Source organism: Meleagris gallopavo, chromosome 1, assembly GCF_905368555.1.
Source record: "Meleagris gallopavo chromosome 1, MGAL_WU_HG_1.1, whole genome shotgun sequence".
Classification (NCBI taxonomy): Eukaryota; Metazoa; Chordata; class Aves; order Galliformes; family Phasianidae; genus Meleagris; species Meleagris gallopavo.
In genome coordinates, this window is record NC_139404.1 from 165,651,831 (window position 1) to 165,675,399 (window position 23,569).

At 43.1% G+C, this 23,569-nt stretch overlaps 1 protein-coding gene across 1 annotated transcript; it reads left to right on the plus strand.

Annotated features, from left to right (window-relative positions):
- Positions 1-16,614: 16,614 nt before the first annotated feature.
- On the plus strand, positions 16,615-20,292 carry CBY2 (chibby family member 2). The gene is made up of 2 exons (XM_010728825.4): positions 16,615-16,770; positions 18,256-20,292. The coding sequence occupies exon 2, from the start codon at positions 18,366-18,368 to the stop codon at positions 19,344-19,346; it is 981 nt and encodes a 326-aa protein (XP_010727127.1). The 5' UTR covers positions 16,615-16,770; positions 18,256-18,365; the 3' UTR covers positions 19,347-20,292.
- Positions 20,293-23,569: the final 3,277 nt, after the last annotated feature.

A 23,569-nucleotide genomic window follows, 5' to 3' on the forward strand; every position in this document is an offset into this window, starting at 1 on the left:
TAGAAGCTGAATTGCTTTGCTGGCACAGTTGCCCTCAAATTGTATTTGTTCTTGCTTTTGTGCCCCACCTCAACCACAGCCCTATGACCATGGTCCTTGAATTGAGTTTTTCCTTGCATTGGGTACAAGGACTAGGAGAACACTGTCCAAAGCTTTTGTTGATATGACCCAGCACCCCTGGCCAGGCTCTGCAAACACGTGGTTAGAGATGATGTCTTCCCTACAAGATCAATCCCCTCTCCCTGGAGAAGCATTCAAGGCCAGGCTGGACGGGGCTTTGAGCAACCTGGTGTAGAGGGAGGTGTCCCTGCATATCGGGGGTTGGAACTAGATGATCTTAAATGTTCCTTCCAACCCAAATCACTCAATGATTCTATGAATGATCATCCAAGAGGAAACTGTATTATTTGTATTGCTGTAGCTCGCTGGTCAGCAGCAGAAGGTACAGAAGTGAATGACATCAAATGAGGATTAAACTTCACTCAGTACTGAGAAATGTCAAATAAATTAATTCCAATTGTAAACTTCCAGCACATATCCCAAAAGGACTGCTGTGTACACAAGGCTAGAGAGGCTTTCATACACAGCATGGTAGGGGGATTTCCACTCTGCAGTGGGTCTGGAGAGAATACTGGGTAAATACAAGCTTGGTCAGCCTTTGCTTTCTTTTACTATTTCATGGTGTTTGCGTTTGTAGAAGAAATCTTATCAGGAAATCTTTCTACTTTCCTTGTACGATATATGTACGTGTTTAAAAGATATATATATGTTAAAGCACTCATAGGCTTTAATTATGGAACAAGCCCATTAAAAAAGGACAGAATGCTTCACGCATTTTTACCACTGCAGTTGTGTCCAGACAAGAACTCCAAGTTCTGCTTTACAGTTGTTTTTGTGCAAAAAAACCATCTCTTAAACTAACACCATCTCGCAATGTTGAAGACACAAGTCACATAGAAAAATCTTGGGCGAGCTCTGGTAGAGCAGCCTTTGTACCTATGGCACCCTGTACATCCTTGGGACGGGACACACAACGTAGTTCATGAATATTCTTCAGTGAGCCTCCTTCTTTAGCAGGATAGCAATTACACAGCATAGTAAAATGTAACAGCTCACGTTGTAAATCGTGGTCATTAGTGTTATTCTGGGGTCTGTGTCACAAGGGACACAAGAAGCCAGATGAAGTGAGGCTGATTGACTGACTGTGCAGAAATCCCTCAATAAAGCTGCTCTGCAAATAAAGCTGCTCTATAAGAGAGAGGATTTGTCCAGCAGTACTGTGGGAGATTTGCAGTGATGGGCTCCAGGTAATGTGGAGCTGAGTTTATTGCTATCTGCAGCTTTGATTTCTAGCACTGCAGTATGTTGCAGGTACAAATGTTTTGTGCTTGACCTGATCCTCTCATCCACAAGGTCTTCTGCTGGTAGTGGTTTTGTCAAAGTCCCTCCTGCTTCAATCTGAGCACTGCTGCCTCTTGCCCTGCCCTCAGCAGAAGCCAAATGTTTTAGGAGAGATCACAGTGACATTTCTTACAGGTGCCAAACGATGCATAATTAATCCTAAAATCCTAAAAACTACCCACTGCCCTAAGCAGCCTGCAAACTGCTGGGAGGTGCTGTGAAATGAAGTCCCCTGTAAAGATGTGCTGTCCCCGTGAATCATTTGTAGGGTCTGCCAGCCCCAGGGTATCACCTGGCTTCAGCTCTCACCACGACCACATTTGGGAGGAAGGCAGTTGATTACTTTTTTATTTGCTTGTTTGCTTTTGAGGTATGTTGTAGTACATAATTAATCCTACATTTCAGCTCTGATTCTGGGAGGGGTAGGGGTGAAGGGAGAGGTCAGCTCTGCATATCTTCCCCTCTCCCATCATTCACTTGTATCTGTGTGCAGGGATTTGGTTTTCATCACCTAGGCAAAAAGGGAAAATGGAAGAAGAGTGACAAAAATGGAATCTGCAAGGAAACATGGAAGAAACTGTAAAGCAACATCTGACAGTCATGTCTGGCCAACCCATGAAGATTCTTCCCAGTAAAAACATGGAAGACAGCTTTACCTTTCTGGGCAGGAGTATCCAGGAGAGCAGAAAAGGAGACCACCCTACCCCAGGCCAACAAGGGCAGGCAGAGACCTGGTGATGGTGAGATGACCAGGACACCTTCCTGGCCACTGCTGGCCCAAGAATTTGTAGGCTCCTTCCTCTTGTCCCATTGTCCCCCCATTCCATCATGGTTCCTGGGACCTTAGCAACAGTGCCTTCTCCTTGTTGGTCACCACTCCTTTGCCACCCAGCGCATCTCAGCAGGCAAGGAGAGGGTGGTTCCCATTGGCTTGCAGTCTGTCCCAGATGTTTCCACAAGGCTGAGGGATCCTGATACCAATGCAGGGTCTTGCCTTGGTGGAGGACATGTGAGACTACATCGTGAAGGTTGGACTGCAGAGGTTTTCTGAAAGCAGTATGTTGATCATCAACAACAAACTTGTTATGTGTTTCTCCATGAGGACAGCCCAGACATACTACCCTTGGATCCATCTGTTGAAGTCATGGTGGAAGGTCTCCATCCGAGGACTTCCTCACTGTTTTTTTTCTCTCAGATCCTGTTGATATACATTGTACCCTGAGTCCTCTCTGCCATAAGCTGTCCCCACTGTCCCAAATTCAATATTATCTTCATCCCTGCTGGTGTTGAGGCATTGAGTGACTGCATGGCATCCTATCATGCCATCCTCCAAAAGGCTCTCTGGCTTGATAGGGCTTATGTCTTTTCCCTTCACCCAAAGGTGAAATAAGGTTGCTTATCCTTCTGGCAGCTGAGTGTTTGAGCTGAAAGGGTCTGACATCCCCACAAAGGTCAATGACTCAGGCAAAAGCTGTTTCTTCATTTCATTCAGAGTGTTTGTGAAAGGGAAACCACATTGCAAGGGAGGGCTTGCTGCAGGTGCGCAGGTAATGTCAGGAACTGTGTGGTCTCTGTGTTTTGTCCTTTCCAGCCAGTTTTGTCTTATGGGGAGCAAATGGCAACAGATGAAACAAAACAAAATGTGACAAGGTCAGTGATCATGAAAACAGGCTGCCTACAAAGCTTGACATGTCCTTCGGCTCAATATTGCAGCTTGATCTTCCTCTTTGGTAGAACAGTAGTAAAAACCATGCTGAAATGTCAGTGGGTTTGACCTTTACGTGAGGTCTAAGAAGCTAAAATGAGTAAGAAGGAAGTTGGATATTAAGAAAAATTTCTTGTCCAGAAGAGTGGTGAGGCAGTGGCACAGGCTGCCCAGGGAGGTGGTAGAGTCACTGTCCCTGGAGATGTTCAAGAAATATGTAGATGTGGCACTGAGGGACATGACTAGTGGGCATGGTGAGGTGGGCAGGTGGTTGGACTAGATGATTTTAGTGGTCTTTTACAACCTTAGTAATTCCATCATTCTATGGAGGTTTTTCTATGTGCCTAGAGCAACAAGGAAAAAGTCATTCTGCGTGACACAGTAGCCAGGGGAATGAGCCTTAGTCTGCTCAGCAAACACGGACCTATTTTTAATCCAAAGAACCTCTGCTAGTCCTTACCTGTTTAATATAAAAGCTGGATTTACTACACATACAACTTAATCTCCTTTTTAAATCTGCATAGCGATCCCGGAGCATGTGTATGAACAATTTTTGAGATAAGTGAGGAAAGGCCTCGGGAGTCGAAGTCATTATTTTTGCATGAAGTATTTAAATGCTAAACATAAATATCGAGAGGACAGAATTCCCATGCACTCACAGACCTCACTTTGGTGCTTCTGAGAATTTTGTCTTACATCCAATTATTAAGAGCACAATTTATAAGTGAATGATAAAAAAAAAAAACATAAGAAACCCCTTAAGTAAAGACACTTAGCAGGCATTATTTTACAGTTAATGGGATAGGTCACAGGCAAAACAGAAGCAAATGTGGCATATTTCGTTTCTCACTCAGGGCTGGATGTGTGAGGCAGTAGAAAACCACCATGCAGAAGGACCTTCCCCAGTGGTTACCTCGAGGTAGATTGAAGCTGGAGTTTCTGCAGTGCTCATTCATCAGTCTTCCTCATGGTCCCCTGGTCATTTTCATGATTTACATTCTCACCATCATGATTAGGTGCTGGAAAAAAGAAAGAGCACTGTAGCAGACTTCAGAAAGCAGCATTCTTCATCCAAATCCAGTCAAGCTTTGCGGCAGGCAACCTTTTTGATTTAGCATAAATTTGAATATGTGTGGCCCCAAGAATAACCCTCTTGGCTTTGGAAACCTCAGAGATGAAAAGACTATTGCATAATCATCTGGGCAGAAGATTATCTCTGCAAACTGCCCTTCCTTTCTCTGGAGGCAGTTTCGCTGGAGTGAAGAGTGAGGTGCTGCACTGGAGTGAAAGCCATTAAGAAATGCAGTCAACTGAAGTTTGGTGGGGACATTTGTTTTTCCAGCCACAAAAGTGAAAACGGTTCATAGGGTGGTTATGGACTCACAGTGCAGTGAAGAGCAGTATTTTGCTTTGCTGGAAGCAGTCTAACTGGATTAATTTTTGTTCTTTTTCTCGTAATAGCTTTAATAAAACTGGCAAAACGTGTCTGCCTTTGAATGTAAAATCCCCGACTCTTCTGATTTCATTGTGACTCCAGTGGGCCAACATTTCAATGTGAAGTGTTCTCCTAATGCTACTGTCCCACTGTGCCAGGATACTGGGAAAAATTCATTCTCAGAAAGAGTGAGAGTGTTGAGGCATTTAGCACAGGCTGCCCAGGGATGTGGTGGAGTCACCGTCCCTGGAGGTGTTCAAGAACTGTGCAGATGTGTCACTGAGGGGCATGATCAGTGGGCAAGGTGGGATGGGTTGTTAGTTGGACTAGGTGATCTTAGTGATCTTTTCCAATCTTAATGATTCTATGACTCTATGAGTCAAATCTTTCCAAGACATCCGAATCACGGACTGGCTCCTGCCCACCCACTACTGCAAATCAAAGATCAAAAATGGCACACTGTGCATTCACTGGTGTGATTCTCACTCCTGAAGTAGGGCAAAATATTAGTGTAGAAAGCCGGGCAGCAACTCTCCTGCACACCTTTCTGGGTCTAATTGCCATATCAGACTTCAAAAGCCAATCCTGACCAATGTTAATGAGCACAAAGAGACCATGGGCAGTTGTTCAGACCAATAGCTCATGCTTATGAAGGAGGAAGAAATCAGAAGAAATGCATGATTTAACTACTGCAGGCTGAGCAAATGAGTGTGAACCCTAAACCTGAGCCAGGTTCAATCAGACAAATAAATGAACAGGAATGTATTTATTAGCCTGCTACATCATGAAAGTAAGGAACTGTTCTCTCCTAATGATGTTTGTGAAACCATTAGCCAGCCTCACTACACTAGTGACAGCTCTTTCCTATGCTCTTGAGTGGTTCTTTCTCCTGCCCTATAATTTTTCTCCTGAACAGAAAGCTGTAGTGCTGATTGCGAAGGACAGATACCTAATTATAAGATACGCTATTAGTAGATTCTGGGAAAGGAAAAGTCTGCAGCTGATATAGTGTAAAGAATGATGAAGTATCACATATTGCTAATGTGACTTAAAATAGGCTTATTGGAATTTTCAGATTTTTTTTTTTCCCCTGTTAAATCCATGGAAAAACCTGTTTGGAGCAATATTTGGAGGGCTTTATATCAACTTTTCCCAAAACTAAACTTTGGGTGTTTTCCTGATGGTTTTCTCTTGGCACTTCACGCAAACGTATCAGGATATTTTATAATCCAGCATTTCAAAGCACAGCTGAGGTCAGCAGAGGTCCCTCTGCTCCATCCCCTGCCCCAGCAGGGACACCCAGAGCAGGGTGCCCAGGGCCACATCCAGGCAGTTCTGGGAGACCCCCAAGGAGGAGACCCCACAGCCTCTGGGCAGCCTGTGCCAGTGCTCCATCACTGCACAGCACAGAAGGGCTCCTGGTGTTCAGAGGGAACCTCCTGTGCTCCAGTTTGTGCCCATGGTTTCTGGTCCTGGCACTGGGCTCCATGGAGGCAGACAGTATTTGTCAACAGATCAAAGGCTTCAGATCTTGCTGCACTCAGGCACACATCCCAGCAAATCCCTGGGTCACGCTGTCCCTTTGCTATCCTTGTCTTTGGCTTCCCATCAGGCTTGGTGTCCTCAGATGGGGCTTATGAGGAATGGCCTTGGGAAAGCTGGGCTGTTTCCAGTAGGCACACACCTCTGTTCTTGCTAACAGTCTGCTTTATGGTTACATTTGCACTAGATATATTGTTTAGACTAAAACAGAGAAAGATAGAAAGTGTCCAACAGTAAATATATAAAGTAAGGGGAAACTGACCCTTCTTTCTATGTTATTGAAAGCTTCATAAAGATAACAAGTCATTAAAGTTTATGACCAAGATCCCAGAGTAGTACTGATCTGCTCTTTCTGCTTCAGCTATCTGCACTATTTTTGGACTGCTTTTGACCCCCTTCATCCCCACCTGCATCTTCCTCCTCTCCTCTGCCTGTTTCTGAGTTATTTTGCCCTTTGAATGGATTTCATTCCATTCAGTACCTATCCATTTTTCATGGGATTGCTGCCAGTTCTCCTATGACCATTCCATCAGGCAGAGTTAACCTCATTTGGTGGTGCTGTAAAGTACATCTGGGCTTGTCTCTTCTCAGCAGGTGCTCCTAGAAGTTTTCTATGCTGGTACTTAGACAGTTAATGAGTGCCATGTCTTTGTAGGCTAAAATACCTGGCTTCAGAGACCCTGTTACATGGTAATGGTATGCGTGGAGATAAATCTTTGGATTTTGCCATTATTTTATTCTGGGCAAAAATACAGAGGAAGGGGTCATTTATAATTCCAGACTTATGGATCCTTCACCCTTTCTCCTTCTCACACCCTCCTCCTGGACTACTATATCTTAGGCTAGACCAAAACTTTGGCCAAAACCCATGAGAAACATAAATCATAATGAGTAAATGATGACTGGCCAGATATAGAAGTGTTAAATGAAAAAAAAAGTATGGTATATTCTTGATATAATGTGCAAAGAAGTACAGAGCAACTTGGGTTAGAAGGATGTTGTAGCCCATCAAAATACTGGAAATGCTAGTCCTTGTTAGTTTTATGGGAAACCCTGGGCAGTCTGTCAGAAGAGGAATAATGTGATTTTGACATTACTAGTGAGCTAGTGGCTGTGGGACTCTGAAACAGATGAAAATGATATAAAGAGTTTACTTGGCGGAGGGAGAGAAAGCAGTAAGTTAGAGACTGAGAGTGACAAAATTATGTTTCAAGGATTCTGGTTCTCCTTGACATAACATGTCAAAAGCTGGAAATATCCCAGCATGGGCTGTAAACAGCTTTGACAACCTGATTGATGTGAGCATTAGCAGAAGTTACGACATCAAATATATGATCCTGCAAGTGCTTATTTTTCCCCATGAAAATGATTATCACAAGCACTCTGCCCAGTGACGTGTGATCTTATACCTGTGGTTCCTCAGTCACACTACAAGAAGATATCTGTGTAATGAAGAAAAGCTATCTCTTTCATTCATTTTGTATGTATATGCAAGTGACAAGACATTCAAAACAAGGATATTTTCAATAATCTTCATAGTTATACTAGATTTCAGTTCAATTCTTATTACCACATCTATCTTTTAACTTAATGAGTTTTTTAGTAGTTCAGTTGTTTAGAAAAAAAGGTATCCCACAGAAAGAGACAATTTCCCTTGATATGAACATTCCCTCTGTACTCTGCACTGGTGAGGCTGCAGCTCAAGTAGTGTGTTCAGTTTTGGGCCTCTCCCTATGAGAAAGACATTGAGGCCCTGGAGTTTGTCCAGAGAAGGGCAACAAAGCTATGAGGGGTCTGGATCACGAGCCTTATGGGGATTGGCTGAGGGAACTGGGATTGTTCAATCTCGAGAAGTTGGACGCTCATGGGGGATCTTGTTTCTCACTACAATGACCTGAAAGGAGGTTGTGGTGAGGTAGGGGTCAGACTCCTTTCCCAGGTAACAGTGATGAGAGATAATGGACTTATGATGCATCAGGGGAGATTAAGGTTGTATATTAGGAAAAATTTATTCTCAGAAAGAGTGCTAAAGAGTGGCACAGGCTGCCCAGGGAGGTGGTGGAGTCACCATCCCTGGAGGTGTTCAAGGACGATGTAGATGTGGCACTGAGGGACATGGTGAGTGGGCATGGTGGGATGGGCTGATGGTTGGCTTAGTCCTTCATCTGGTTCATTCTTCTGAGGCAGAGCTGCATGAAGTAGCTAGTGTGATCCTTCAGTGTCTATATAACAAGAAAGCATATTCTGGGAGGAAAATCATACAGTAAAAGAAACCTTGATAAAGCAGAGACCCTTCATTTGGCAGAGAAGGTGTTAATTCCCCACTCTCTCTTGGTACTTCCAGTGCAACCTGCATTGTTGGCACAATCCCTCCTCATCATGCAAGTTCAGTTGCCTGAACGGCGTTCTTGCAATAGAGAAAGAAAAGAGAGAAAATAGCCTTCTGTCTCCCTGGGGTATGAGGGAAATTTGACTTCTAAAATGATCTGGAATCTAGATGTCAAATAAAAAATACCCCACTTTTTCATTTTTTGAACTGACTTTGGTTTTAGTCAGTTTTATGATTGCTGAAGGCTTGGGGTTGGCAAGGGTAAGCCTAGTCAACGAGGCTGTAAAGTGAAGCAGATAACAGCATCTTTGATCAATCAGGCAAAGAAGATAAAGACGCGCTGCAAAAAAAAATTGGCCTGACAGCTTCAGAAATATCTTTCTTTCTGTCATTCATCCGTTCTTGGGATGAGGCTTGTAGAAATTAATCAGCATTGGGGTGCAAGGTGAGGAGATACAGGCTGATGACATGCACCCTGTCTGCGAGCTGGTGACAGGCTTTGGTTCAGTCATTTCAGATGAGGCTTCCCAGGTCACAGGAGTGCCCCTTTCTGCCTCAGCAAGGCGGCATCGGGCTGCTTGCTTCTTATTAGTGTCAGGTAGAAATCTGAACAAGACAGAGGAGGATAGTCTCCAGGTGCCTTGTTAGGTACAGAAGATGTGACAATCACAGCAGCAAATAATACAAAGTATTTTATGGCTCAGGAAGGACATCTTGGTCTCATAAAAAAAGAAAGAAAGCAGAGACAGAACAACTGTTTTTTCTATGCAGTACAAATCTGTGAATAAACATTCAAGCAGACATACATTGTGCAGCTTTCAACAAGCTACAGGCTACTGCCAGTTTGACCTTAGATAGGAACCATTAACCCATTAGTGTCTTTCTATTATGAGAACCAGAGCTGTTGGTGTTTGTCCATTCAGTAGTGAGCTCCACAGCTCTTGGTCCGTGACAAGCTAGGAGACATTAGTGAATATAAGCAGTAAATCATATTTTTCATACTCTGTCTATGCAGAAAGCAACTTTGATGAGATAGGAAGAGTGGCATTAGTATACTGTGTAAGCTCAGTGTTCATACTACATCAAATGGTGTTTCAGTTAACAGGGAGGCTGCCGTATAAGCATTTGTACCTTGAAGAGAATGTCCTGGGGGCTTATAGTTTCCACCACAATGCTCAGGTTAAATATTAAGAATTATCATACAAGATATATGTATGAGCATAGTGTATTTCTGACATCTCACCCCTGTTTACCGGGAAAGAGAAGAACCATCCATTTCCCAAGCAGAAGAGGATTCTTGCGCAGCCAGTGCTCTTCAGACCATTCAGACATGTCTGCTGCTGTCTGAGATGAGTGACTGCTGGAAGAACATTTTGTCCCCCAAGATTTATGTTAGACAGCTATGGACAAGGGTACATTCCTTACTCTGTAAATCAAAGATCTGAGTTTTATGTGTTTGCAAGGGAACCCATTGGATAATACACATTATTGTGTTCTGCTCCACAGGGCCACCATAGGAAACCTGCACAGCAGGTGGTTGCCATCATCTGAGTGCACTGGAGAAGAGCTGGTGTAAAAGAACCACAGGGGGGGAACTGAGAGCATGTGCAAGGTAGCATTAGTAGCACAGCCTTAACATACAACCGTGCAGACAGAGCCTTACACTCAGCCCAGAAGTAGGGTCACCCCACTGCTCTTCTCATCAGCTGCAGTAGTAGACTCACTGTAGCCCACATTCAGCAATGGAAACCTGTGTTAGCAGGGGGGTTGGCTTGATGATCTCTAGAGGTCCCTTCCAGTCCCTACAATTCTGTGATTCTGTGAATGCAAGACAAAGTTGCTGCCATGTGTGAGCAGTGTCTCTTCCCTGCCTCATCACACATCCCAGCCCACCCCATCCCTTTTTTTCAGACTTTGCTCACTGAATCATTGACGTTGCAGTAATATGAACATCTTCAGGGAATTTTTCCCTTCACCTAAGCGAGATGTGGGCATTAACTTTGTAACATATGTGCTTTTTTTTTTCCCTTCTGGATGAGGCAAAGTACAACACCAAGTGACGAACAACAATAGTAATAAAAAGTAGTGTAATATTTTCTAGAGCCCAATATCTACACACTTGCCCCACTGAGATACACCATGCTATGAAGCTTGTGTCAGTCACCGATGAGACTGCTCATCCGAGAGAGGCAAGGAAGCGAGGACATTATAATTAATAAAGCTTTGCAGGAAACAAGTTATTGTGCTTAGGGCGAGAAGGGGGAAGGAAAACTCTTCTCTATTATTTTTTGAAGAGTTAATTGTTACTAGGCAAAGACTTGCTGCGTTGAGCCAGCAGGTGCTGCTTTATGACTACATTAATGTTAATGATATCCTCCGGACATGTATGAAAACAGTTTAACCTATTTCTTTCTCATTGCATTACTCTGGATACTTGTTCTGGCTGCAGTTATTTTTCCAGTGTCAACACAGAGCTCTTGGATGGACCATGACCCCAAATTTGCACAGACGGTGGATTTATAGAACAGGTAACTTTTGTCATCTCCAATCACCCCAGGATAGACTTTGCAGATTAAGAGTTGAGGGAGATGGATAAAATGGGCTGTTTCTCTGGCATAAAATCATTCCTAGGGGTTACATAACATTTCTAAAATTACATTTTAACTGTTCCTAAGTGTACCGAACAGTAGTACCTGGGATCTAACTATTTATTCTCTTCTTTTATTGCTCAAATCTCTCTTCTTCTGGCATACCATTAAAAAAACTCTCCAGCAGCAATTTAAACCCCGAGATGAACAGGTGTTAAAATCATGTTCCTCTGAGCAAAATGTGCCATGGTCCATCAAAGTATGGTACACGCTACAGGGGTAAACCTGTGCTTCCAAAAAGCTTGAAACTATCTCACCTCAGCATCACTCCATGTTTGATGTTTTGGTATAATCCTACATTCCATTAAAAAAAAAAATCCTATGCTTTCTGCATATTTTTGTCAAACCTACTTTCTTCAGCAATAGGCTTGAAAGACCTTCAAGCTGTTATTATTGTTAACAAAATACTTGTATTGCACAAATGCACCAGCTCCAGTCAAAGCCTGGGTGCAACTTTAATGGGCAAAAAACGTCGTGGGAGGAGAGCCCTTGGAGGTGGGTGTGGAGCTCCTTGCAGAATTTAGGTGATGAAACCACCACCACACAAATGCACAGGGTAGCTAGTGTTTCTGAAAGTCAAGCCTGATCATAATAATCTTGCCAAACATTTGCTGTGCCCCAGGAGGTTTAGGGAAAACAAGATGGGAGAACAAAAGCTGTATGCCTGTTAAGAGCAGGAGAGTTGTACTGAGGAGTGCTTGCCCAATGAAGCATGAGTGCAATACCAGGTGAAGTATTTTCTTGAAGGATGAAATGTGCTTATCTAGTGTAGTGAATTTTAGGGAGACAGGGCAGAAGCTTGAGGCAGCAAGGGGTGGTATGTGGAGTTAAGAGCAGTGAAAGCTTATTAATAAGGGAGGGAAGAGGCCATACAGAATCATAGGAGGGAGAGGGGCATCCTATGTATTCATCCTTCTTGTAAGTGGCATCTCTAGCATGGTCTGTATAGGAAAAGGAGAAAGAAGGCATGAACATCAGTGACAGGAGAAGATGCAGAAGAATGGGTGCAGAGAAAATAGTGGAGTTGGGATGTGGTGAAGAACTAGTAGAAAACCCTGCCCATCCCACAGATTCAAACCCGGTGTTTTGGAGGTCTCCAGGTGTCATGGTCATCAATGCGTATCTGTGAAACCCACAGAGAACATGGATACTATCTTGTGACATGCAGATCTTCCTATGGCATACCGTGATGTTTAAAATAACAACCTGTTGTTATTGCTATTGCTGAAATACTCTCCTCTTAACACAAATTGTGGAGATGCTGCCAGTGCTGCAGGTGAGCTGTCGACAACAATTTCATTGTATCTAATCAAATTTTCCTGGTTTGTCTAATTAAAAATGTCAGAAATTGCACATGCACAAATACAGGTCAATTGAGCATTAAGGCTGTAGTGTCAAACAGTCAAAAAACAGGAAATACCTAAGACTGTATTTCTGAATGAGAGATGTCTTTCTTCCCTGGTAGGTATTCACTTAGCTTTGTCTTTTAATTATCTGGGTTGGCATCTGAATACATTTTTTATGTGGCATTCATGATTGTGCAGCACTTGTTTGTAGTACACTGACTAGTTTGTGTAGCACTGTTTGTAGAACATTGTCTAGAAAATCCAAATGGAGTACTAATTTTTTAAGATCTTAACTCCCTCTTCTTCACAGCTTTTAAAATAAAATGCAATGGTTATGTTTCAGTAAGACAGATACTTATTAAAGCAGGAGCTGGTCTGATAATGACTTAAATTGGTACTACGTGGCCATCACATGTTATTTGATAAGCATTCCATTATAATTAAGAAGTGGCTAATGGGCAATTAATATACAGGATTACACACTTAGCTAATTAGATGATTTTACTTTTTTTTTTTTTTTTCCTAGATTAAAATGTACAGGATCCCATAAATCACTATTAAAAATTTCTTAATAAGCCTGAATCCTCAATTTTTTCCCTGTCAATCAAAATGGAGCTGCTGGCTTCTCCTGTGGCCCAGCGAGTCCTGTCCATCAATGCTGTTCACCACGCTGGAGGAAACAGTGCCTTCAACATTAGGGAAAGTGCCCACAGTCCCAAACCTTGCACTCATTTGCAGGACACTGTGCCTGAAGTTTCTGCTCACTGTCTGCTCCTGTCTTCGCACAGTGAATCATAGAACCATAGAATGGCTTGGGTTGGAAGAGACCTTAAATACCATTCAGTTCCAATCTCTTGCTGTGACCAGGGCTGCCACTCAATAGCTCAGCCTGCCCAGGGCTCCATCCAACCTATCTTTGAGCACCTCCAGGGATGGGGCACCCACAGTTTCTCTGGGCAGCTGTGCTAGCACCTCACCATCCTCTAGAGTAAAGAATTTCCTCCTAATGTCTATTTAAGATCTCTCCTCTTTTAATTTTTAATGTTTTATTTAACAACAACAACAAAAAAAAACCCAAACAGGACTAATGGGCTTCTTCAGCAACTTGAAATGCTCTGTATAGTTTGATCAGACAGAAATAAGAGAGCGATAATCGCACTGTACTTTTTTGGCAAGGATCATGAGTGATATATCAGTGTACAACAGAGAAGAACACAAAGGAATTGCATTGAGGGGCAATGGCTTAGAGCAGGCCAATAGTCTGCACAGGATTTTGATGTTTTTTTGAAAGAAGTAGACAGAAGGCAAGGTGGGATTGAGATCTCAGATGGAACAACACAAAACTGTACACATCTCTGTAAGATATCATTTACTAACAGACATCAAATGCTTTGTTTCAACAGGAAAGATTGTGTGTATTACTGTAATGGAGATAAACAAGGTTGATGCATAGGGTTTCTTTACCAAAGTGCTCTTCACGCTCAAAGCACTGCACAAACAAGAATTAACTTCTCTTGACAGCTTGCAACAAAAAGTCAGTATCCCAAACTCACTCTGTGCTTGGGGGTAAGGAAACAGACTGGCTTACTCAATGTCCCAGAAGGAATTGGCAGCAGAATAGAATAACAAAAGTAGGTATTTTCACACTTATTCCAGCTTTCAGATGACCTAGCCATCCTGGCTAGTGTTGGCACAGACATGCAGAGACTGCAGAATGTTGCAGGTTTGAAGGCTACTGAGGCACGCTGGTAGCAGTGCTGTGATGTGGTCCCTAGAAGGGCAGTTACTCCCAACAGATGGTGACAGAAGGGTGTCCTCGAGACCCTTATCAGTCTGAGAAAACCTGCTCTGGAGGCTTTTCTTCCTGCTCTTGCACTGCTGACCAAGTGTGCTTAGCTCCTCCTGGGCAGAACACTGACATATCACTCCAGCCACATCACTGCCGCGCGAGCTGACAAAACACTATTTTTACTCCCTGCCCAGTTATTCAGGTCAAGAGATGATTCAAGATCACTCACATATGCAAGTAACTTTTTCTGACTCAGTGGATTTGCATGAAGGCACAGTGCCCTGGAGAACAGGAGGTCAGTGGGGGGTCAGCTGCCTGTGCTGACACAGACAGAGGCAGAAGCAGTTTTCAGAAGCACGAATGTGTTTGGGGTAAAGAAAGTGCCAGTGGATCCCTTTGGATTCATCAAGGAAAATTTTAGGTTTTTAACACATTTTAAAAGAGAAGAGAGAATAACATTATGCATTTACTAAAAGCAGATTCTTTTGACTGCAGACACTTGCCCAAAAGCAAAAACAGGAAAGGGCTGAGCTTTGCTGTAGGTACGTGTCATCATTCCTAATAGAAAGGAGGATGGGATGGGATCTTCAGGGTCCTTCCCACAGGTTCTTCATAGCACTATCTCTGCCCTCCTTTGCTTCCTTTTTCCAGCCGAAGACTGGCTGATGGCCTCTCACATCCCAGCATGGAGCTGAATTTCCAAACTGGAGAATACTGTGTATATGGAGAGGGGGATGCTATCATCCAGGCCTGCCCAGTGGATTCTTTCCAGAATTGAATCATCTTCAAGGAGGAGAGTAAGATCAGGTGTAGAGTGGAGTGAGGGTGTTGGGGGACATAGCTTTCGTTCCAACTAACACTGAGTTGGAACAGCTTAACATGGAGAAATAGAGTAATCTGAAGCTTTGGGCAAAGCTCTCAGCTGTTAAGTAGGTTCAATCCCTTCTTATGGAACTGGAGTTACTGACTCTTGTCAGGGAGGGGAACACACTCAACATTATTTCTGCCTTCACAGCCTTGTGAATGACAGCCATGTCCTTAGGACACTCTAGTTCAGAAGTCAGTGCAGCTGCTATGAAAAGTTCTGCTGTGAACAACTGTCTTTTCCAATTCTGATGTATGTCTCCACATACGTATATGCACATCTGATGATATTCACTAAATTTGATCCAAATATGCTTGAGTTTGAAGTTGCAACTTTCACGAAATCAATGACTTGCCAGAAGAACTTTATCCAACACTCAGGACAACACTGCATAAGAAAAAGTGAAGGTATGCTCCTAAATTAGTTCCTAATCACTACGGACCAAAAAGGCGTTACCTGCTGATAAATCCATGGTGCCCTTGTCTCTGTTAGCTCAGTTTTCTTTCAGCTCTTAGAACTTAAAACTTTCATCTAAGGTCTGTGCCAATGGTCCACAGCCTCAGGTATTCAGAAGTTCAGCTGCTTGTCCTGAGAACTGCAGCACCTGGGCAGCACCTTGTCATTGCCATCTGACAGAAGGCCAACTTTTTTGGGGTGGGATATTTTCTAGCTTCTCTTTGCAGGACCCTGGAACTTGAACAGAGGAGAATGAACCCTGGGGAGCTGTCATAGGAACCTCTGATTTACGTATTTATTTATTTATTTATTTAATGTTGCCTGAAATGAAATAGAAACAAGGAAAAAGTTACAGAAGAGAATTGTATACCTAAGTTTATTATCTTTGCAGAACACTGAACTATGCCTTTAACTTCCTAAAGCAATAACAGTCACTTTGGGGTTGATGTCAAGTTGGTAATTTTCACTGGAGTAGACATTAGTTGCTGTATTTATTATTCAAAAACTCTGATGACAGGAAAAAAAGAAATAATCCCCCATCTAAAAGATGAAGCAAATAAGAAAGAGAGTGAGATTATTACAAACATAAAGACATGGAAGCAGGAATAGCTGCTATAAATAATATCTAAACTTGTAATGCATGGATGCCTTGCATGTTCTATTTTCTTCTTAATAGGGATGGGTGATGGAGAGATCCACTCTTTCACTTATAGTTACAGAAAAACTCATATCCATGCCGTCCTTTAAAAATAACTTCAGCTGTCATAGTGCATACATCGAAGAAAGTGGTTTTTGAACATATCAGCATTGGTTCAGCAAGAGACTTAATTTGAAAATTCAGAATAAAAACAAAATTTCTTTTAGGAGAGTGTGATGGAGAGAGAATCCATCTAAACTGCTCTCAGTTATGTGCATCAAAGAGGGAAGCCTGGGTTCAAGAAAGGACGTGAGAGCTAAGCTATCGGAAAGGTCATTTCCATGAGAAATGACCCAAATGTGCAATGCTGGGAAAAATCAAACAAAACAGGCTGTGAGGAAGCAGGAGTGGGGGAGGGGGAGCTCCTGGCCCTGTGGAGTGGGGGCTGGCTCTGGGCGTGGTGCTCGCATCACAGTGGGTTCCTCTGTCCTGTCTCAACACCATGCCCCCTCTCCCCCGTACAGAACTCGAAGCAGAACCTTAGGCTAAAAAACCAAGAGAAGACCTGGCAGCTGTGCAGGGCAGTGGAGAGGAAAGAGCATCATCTCCACAAGCAGGTGAGTACGTGCTGGTATGTAATTTGGTGCTGCCAAAACACCTAGATCTGCTTGATTTCATGCGGTCTCCCACAACCCTGCTTGTCCACCCCATCTCCCCATCCTGTGGAAGGATTTTTTAGTTTGGGAATATGATTAAGGGAGGTGGAAAACTTCTCTGAAGCCTGGGTTGACCTCTCCCCTGCAGTGCACAATAGCTGATAGAGATGCTGTCAAGTTTAATTGTCCCCAGGACAACGTCCTTCAGTGCTGTATATGTTATATACTACTGTTTATCCTCAAAACTTGCCATATAAACACTTTAAATATAAGTGGCTTTAGCTGCTTGCCCATGAAACTCAGTGGAGGGTGGATATTGGCTTGTGACACTGGCTGTTCAGGACGTTTAGGGATCAGTTCCCCTTGTGATTCAGCTTCCCATCCTGGGGATAATGGTGGGGACATCCTCCAAGGGAACAGGACAGGTCTGTGTGAGGCAGGGAGCAAGAAATTGCTCACTGTGCTCTGAACACAAAGTAAGGGGGAAAAATAAACTCAGAAACTGGCAAGCAGTTGCAAACAGTGGGAAATCCCTTTTAGCAGAGGAATGACATTATGCAAACACAAGTCTGATGTGAGATAAACCAGATGGTGATGCGGAAGGCAGTTCTGAAAGTTAAGCAGAGATCTTATATCAATAAAATCAAGTGTTACGGCAAACAGACCCATATTGCAATTACTCCTTCAAGTAGGGATTTTGGTCTTTAAACGGTAGTGATATGTCTTTGAGCTTTCAGACAAGCTTGGGAAGGGGGAGAAGGAGGGAGCTGTGGGTGGTGGATCTCAGAAGTAACTTAGAGGAGCCCAGGGAGGCAGCAGCTGGCAGAGGTTGTGAGGCAAAGCAGGACAAAGGGTTCAGTGTCCTGGCAGAGCTGGGGAGCACAAGGACCTTGGCCATGGCTCTTGCCCCCTGCCAAGTTCTTGGGATAGATACAGAAGCAAAATTCCTGACTGCCTGACTCCTCACCAGTGATATGGATGTTACATGGGACAGGAGGGTGATGGGAGGCTTTGGTGGAAGAGGGATAAAAACTGGCAGTCAGTCTACTTTTTTTTAATCAGAAAAAAAAAGCAACACTTTTATGCTGTTTGAAACACTGCACAGGCTCTGGTAAAAAGAAATAATTTGGTTTTAAAAAGTTCAACTTCATTTCATACGACTTTCTGCATCTTATGATCTTCTATGACTGTAAAAATGAGGCAAAGGGATGAAAAGAGAGTCCAGGTTTTTATACCAAACTTTGTGGTGCCACCAAAGTGTTGCTTTCTCCACTAGTGCCAGTTTTCTCTATTCCTATAAACTGTGTTTCTGGTGTATTCTTTCCCTTTCAGTGTCAAAAGGCAATGTGATCAGCTGCGGGAACTGATTTATTTGTTCCTGTCATATAATGTAGTTTAAATCTGACCTCAAATGTTGATGATAATTCAGTGCATTTGTTCTTTCAGTCCTAATCAAGCTTCATCTCCAGCTTCTGTAACACCTAGTCCTTGCCAGAGGGCAGTGGCCTCCTGCAGAAGTCTTTTCACAGTCTTCCTCAATTTGCTGGCAGATAACCATGTCTGCTTTTGACCTGACAAACCAGAGCACACGGTGTACAAAGCCCGAGATGGACTGTGTCTTCCCACGGATGAAACTGAGGGATGAGACATTTACATTTATTGATGGTAAATGGGTGAATGAGGTGCACTGCCAGCCAACATTTGCACCCCAGAGGAGACTCCTTAGCAAGAAGTCAGAGAATGAGTGGAGCATCTGGGAGGAGAACAGAGCCCTCTGGGAGGAAAACCAAGTCCTCCGGATTGAAAACAGGATGCTATGGGAAGAAAACAAGGCTCTCCAATACCTGCAGTCACAGAACAAAGGTGTCCAGCTTGTTTACAGTGACACCATCCAGCAAAGCCTCCAGAAGGATCATAAGCTGTCCCCATTCTTCCCAGAGAGGCATTTAGGTTTTCAGGTCAGCCCAGGCAAGAAGGGTCTCCAGCTGATCAGGGAAAGGAACAGCATCTTAGAGTTTTTCCATAAGCAGAATAGAACAGTTCCCAGCGTTTGGAAAGATCAACAGGCCATCACAGTCCATGAAGAGAACAAAGGTGACAGCACAGTTCAGAAGGCCACTGAATGTACCACAGCTGTGGGAGAAGGTAGCCTTGACCCAACCTCCCAGGAGGAGCATGATGCCAAAGAGGAGAGCACCACGCCAACCCAGAATGACACCAAGACTGCCCCAAGCACAGAGGACGATAATGAAATCCTTCAGGCTCTCCAGGATTTATACCAGATTCTCCAGGTCTTCCTGAAGGAGAAATGTCTTCCTGATGATGGAGAGAGCCTTCACACTCTCCAGGATGAAAAGAAATTCTTCCAAGAAGAGTACAAGAAATTGAAGCTGCAGCTGAATAATGTGAAAAACACTGTGTCAGACATTACAACTCAAATGGAAATGCTGGAGAAAGAACTCATTGCCATCACTTTCCCAATATATGAAGAAGCAGGAAAGAACACAGCAAATGAGTTTCAACTTGGAGAAATATGAAACCTGGTGCAAAACCTGCTAGTTCTGTTTCCTGGAAAATGCCTCTCCTTGTTTCAGGAACTTAATAAAATCCAAGCAGAGTCTGAACTAAAATCAACGCTGGAAAGTATTGTGTTATTCTGAGACTTTCTTATATTACTTAGGCATATTTCACCTTCTGGTAGCATGGTGCCTGGAAAGCATGCTTTTCAGCCTCTTGGGGGGATTTTCTGATAACGGGGCCTGCATATTCAAAACACAGTTCATTCTTTTCATACTTAATTTGAAGTACCTTAGGTTGGCCATACTTTTCAAGGAGATGATAGGCACTTCCTGAAAATAAGAAACTCAGATGGAAAGTGACTCCCCAACTTTGTGTCCCCATTTGTCCCCTTCTTATGGCTGGCCATCTTCAGTGGCTGAACTGTATCTGCCGCCACGCACCAGCCTTCTCTCTCACACAGAAAAATGTAGTGTCTCACAGGATACAGGGTCATGAAAGACAATCTGACATAGAAAAACAAACTACATGTCCCACGAAGCACTGTGCACTAGTGCAAACATCGTAAAGTATTTCCCTTAGGGAGAAATAGTGTAACAACGTGGCATTGGAGTTTTCTATGAAAAACTTCACATTTTTTCAGAATGGAAACGTTATCTGATCTGTACACACTAGCACACATTTTCTTTCTGCAATACTTGTGGATGGATAGATAGATAGATAGACAGACAGACAGACAGACAGATAGAGACCTAGACGAACAGATGGATGATATATACCTTTCTTCACTACAACTGACTCCCACCATATTCTTGTTGTTTTCTTTTCCAAGTCCCATGTTCCCACGTACTTTGTTGTCATTTCCCCTTGTTTAAAGTTCTTCTTCAGAAAATAATCTGTCTTCTGCTTTGGAGTACAACAGGACTATAAAGCAAACACTGCTCATCAGAACAGCATGTCCCCTTCCGCCTCAGTTATTTGTAAATTGCCTTCATCATTTTGTACCTTAATTACTCTAAATTCTTCTCAAATGGCCTTGTTTTCATACACTTGAATAATCCTACTAATTTCAAGTGAGATTATTATTTGCTGATAAATGGCACTTTTAGGTTGCAGCATGTATAGGAAGGACTTCTTTTTGTCTTATTTACAGCTTGCTGCTATAAGGAAAATTCCTGTAGAATTCAGTCGTCTTTTGGGACCCACTCTTCTTTAAGGCCAAGAATTAAGCATGTATTGGTCTGTAAACAATCACTTGTAGTTATGAAGATAACAGCACTCTAGCCTGGAAGAGCACTGATATCTTTAGAAGCAGCACAGGGCAAGAGAAAGGGCAGCGCCCTGCCCCTATGCCACAGAAGACTCTGGAAAGAGTTGTGAGCCTGGCTTGTCAGTTTGCATCGGACTTGAAGACTTGAAAGCAGGACCCCTCACACTGAATTGTTTCTGGGTGTGAAGAAATGGGCTGGAACAAACATCCTGCAAAGCTAAGTAGCCAGCCCTGTCCACTCACCTGCAAAGTAGCCAGCTCTGTCCATTCACCTGCAGCCCTACTGGTTAGACCACTGTCAGGCAGGTGGAGAGGGCCTGACCTCTTTAATCCTTCTGTTTGCTTTTTTGGAGATTTTTATATTTTATCCTTTCAAAGCTATTTAGACTGAATTGCTGATCATTTTCTATCTTCGTTTCAAAGAGTTATCAAATGAAGATTCTCATTGACATGCTCTTTCTTCATTTTTACTTATGCCTGTACTGCTATATGCAGTCATAGCCTGGGAAGGGAGGACAAGAAAGTTACGGTGAGAAAAGTGTGTCCAAGCAAAAGGGTAGGCTTTTCCATAAAGTGCAATTAATAAATGTGGATACCTCCTCACAGACACCATGGTGGGGTGAATGGAACAGACAGCACAGAGCACCTCTCAATTTCTTGAATGGCCAGCTAAGTCAGGTTTTCTCTTGGCTCACAGAAAGCGAGTTGGTCATCAAAACACAGCTCTTTGGAGGTTGTTCCATGGCTTAGATTAGTATACTTGGATGCTTATTTGCTCACACAGTGAACAGTGATCTGTCACAAGGAGACAGAGAGCCTATTTATATGCCCACGTTTAAAAGCTGGGTCTAGTCTCAATGGTATGGGCATTACGTCTGGAAAAGCATTTCTCTCTGTTTTAGACAGTGCAAATTGTCTCAGTTTTTCAGACAGAATACTGGACTCGTTAGGTAATCAAACAAGACAGGCGCAAGAAGACTTCTGTGGTGTAATTGTATGAGCATTACTGTAAAGCAAAGGAAAGGTTATGGGAAGGTTCAGCTTTTGCAACAGGACCCAAGAAAAGTCTTGTCATTATAGTTTATCAGTCTCTAAGTAATTTGGAACTGAATTGCTTAAAGAACAAATTATCCCTCACCTTGTATTTCACTCAGACAACAACAGGCCAAATACCAGGTAATGACTGTGTATTTCAGTGGCCTAAAGTATGGAACATTTTCTTCTGTCGAGGGTTCAAGATAATGAGGAAAATCTCCTCAATGGCCAAAGAGAAAGGGCTGCATCTCAGCAGTGCATGGGGAGGGCTGTGCAGAGGGGCCAGGTCAGAAGTGGACGTGAAAGGAATGCCAATGAGCAGAGGATGTGCAGGTGAGAAGTTCCTCCTGCTTAAAGAATGATTAAAGTTATATGTAGATAAACACCTCAGCTCCACGGTAAGGAACTTGCTCATATTTCTGTGCCTTCAGAGACGCCCCTTTTTCTCATAGCTATTCCCTTTTACTGTTTTTGGAAGGAATATTTGTTAAAATAGACAGTTAAAAGCTTGGCAGCTCTGAGTGGAGGAGGTGCTTCACCAGGTTGTGAGCTCAGGGTGATGATGCGGCACGAGGTCATGAGCTTGCGCTGTTGACCTCAGTCCCCAGCTTTGCTTTGTGTGCAATGCCTTCATTAAGCAGCTGAATCAGAGCTCTCCAGCGTGAGAGGAAATTATTGCTTTCCGAACAAAATTGAGTTAGTCTGGGCAGAGCTTAACTGTCAGGAACACATGTAGGATCCTCAGGGGAAAATGCTACTTCTCCTGAATACTAATGGTGTTCCTGGGAGAACTAGATATTGTGAGCCCTTCATGCTTTGGTCATTGCTTCGGATCTTTGATTTTCCTCGTTATAAAAAGTCTAGATACAGTGTGTATTTTCAGCACCTTTCATCAGGCCATTACAGTCTTACAGAGATGTGTGATTTTGGAACAGGCTGCCCAGAGAGTTGATGGTGTCACCATCCCTGGAGGTGTTCAAGAACCATGTAGATGTGGCACTGAGGGATATGGTTAGTAGGCATGGTGGGGATGGCTTGATGGTTGGACTAGATGGTCTTACAAGTCTTTTCCAACCTTAATGATTCTATGATCCTATAATAAGCCGACACTCAAAATCCAATCTCTAGTCTAGAATTTTATACTTACAAACTGAAATGAGTTGGTGGCAACTGTGGAAGATCACTTCTAGATGATGGGATAAAGCAGGTGATCACAGAATTGTTTTTCACCACATGACCTCTCATTCATTGTGAAAAACATGGTTGGTAAGACTTGGACAAGTTGTCTGTAGAGTGTCACAAATAACTGCTTAGAGATAGTCCTAAGTGCTGCCACCCTCTGCATTGGTCCATGCCCCAAGAAAGTGGCATTAACCACTTCTCCTTACCCTCAGTGGAGGCATCACAGCATGCGATGCATTTTTGTCCTGCCATCCCTCTCTAGGTGAGCACTGTGGGGGCTGTGTGCACAGCTCCTGCAGCTTAAAGTAAATATGGAGGAAAAATGGTACATACAGTGACAATTTGCTAATTATCATAACATTTAGGCAGATTTAGGAAAAAGAAAAATGGGATAAGTTTTACTTCTTTCTTTGCCTGTTGATTGATTTGCAAGCTTCTGAGAACTGATAGCTATTCTGGTTTGAAATGGATGGATGTCATTCTTATGCTGCATAATTTACTTTTTGCAGAGGGAAATTTTCTATCTCTCCTTCTCTTTCTTATTGTTACTGATTAGCTCCTTATTTTTACACTACTCATTTGTCAAGACTATTTTTGGATAACTGAGTTTTTGGCAAGGTCACCATCAGCCTCTTGCTTCCCTGTAATTGGAATATAGCCTGTAGCTGGACTCTGTGCAAATGCTGACTCTCCCATTCTTGTTTCGTCTTAGGTAGTCTAAAACAGCTGATTTTGTTCTGTCTTCATGTAACACTC

Coding starts and splice junctions, on each gene's coding strand:
- CBY2 (XM_010728825.4), top strand. CDS start 18,366: ATGTCTGCTTTTGACCTGACAAACCAGAGCACACGGTGTACAAAGCCC.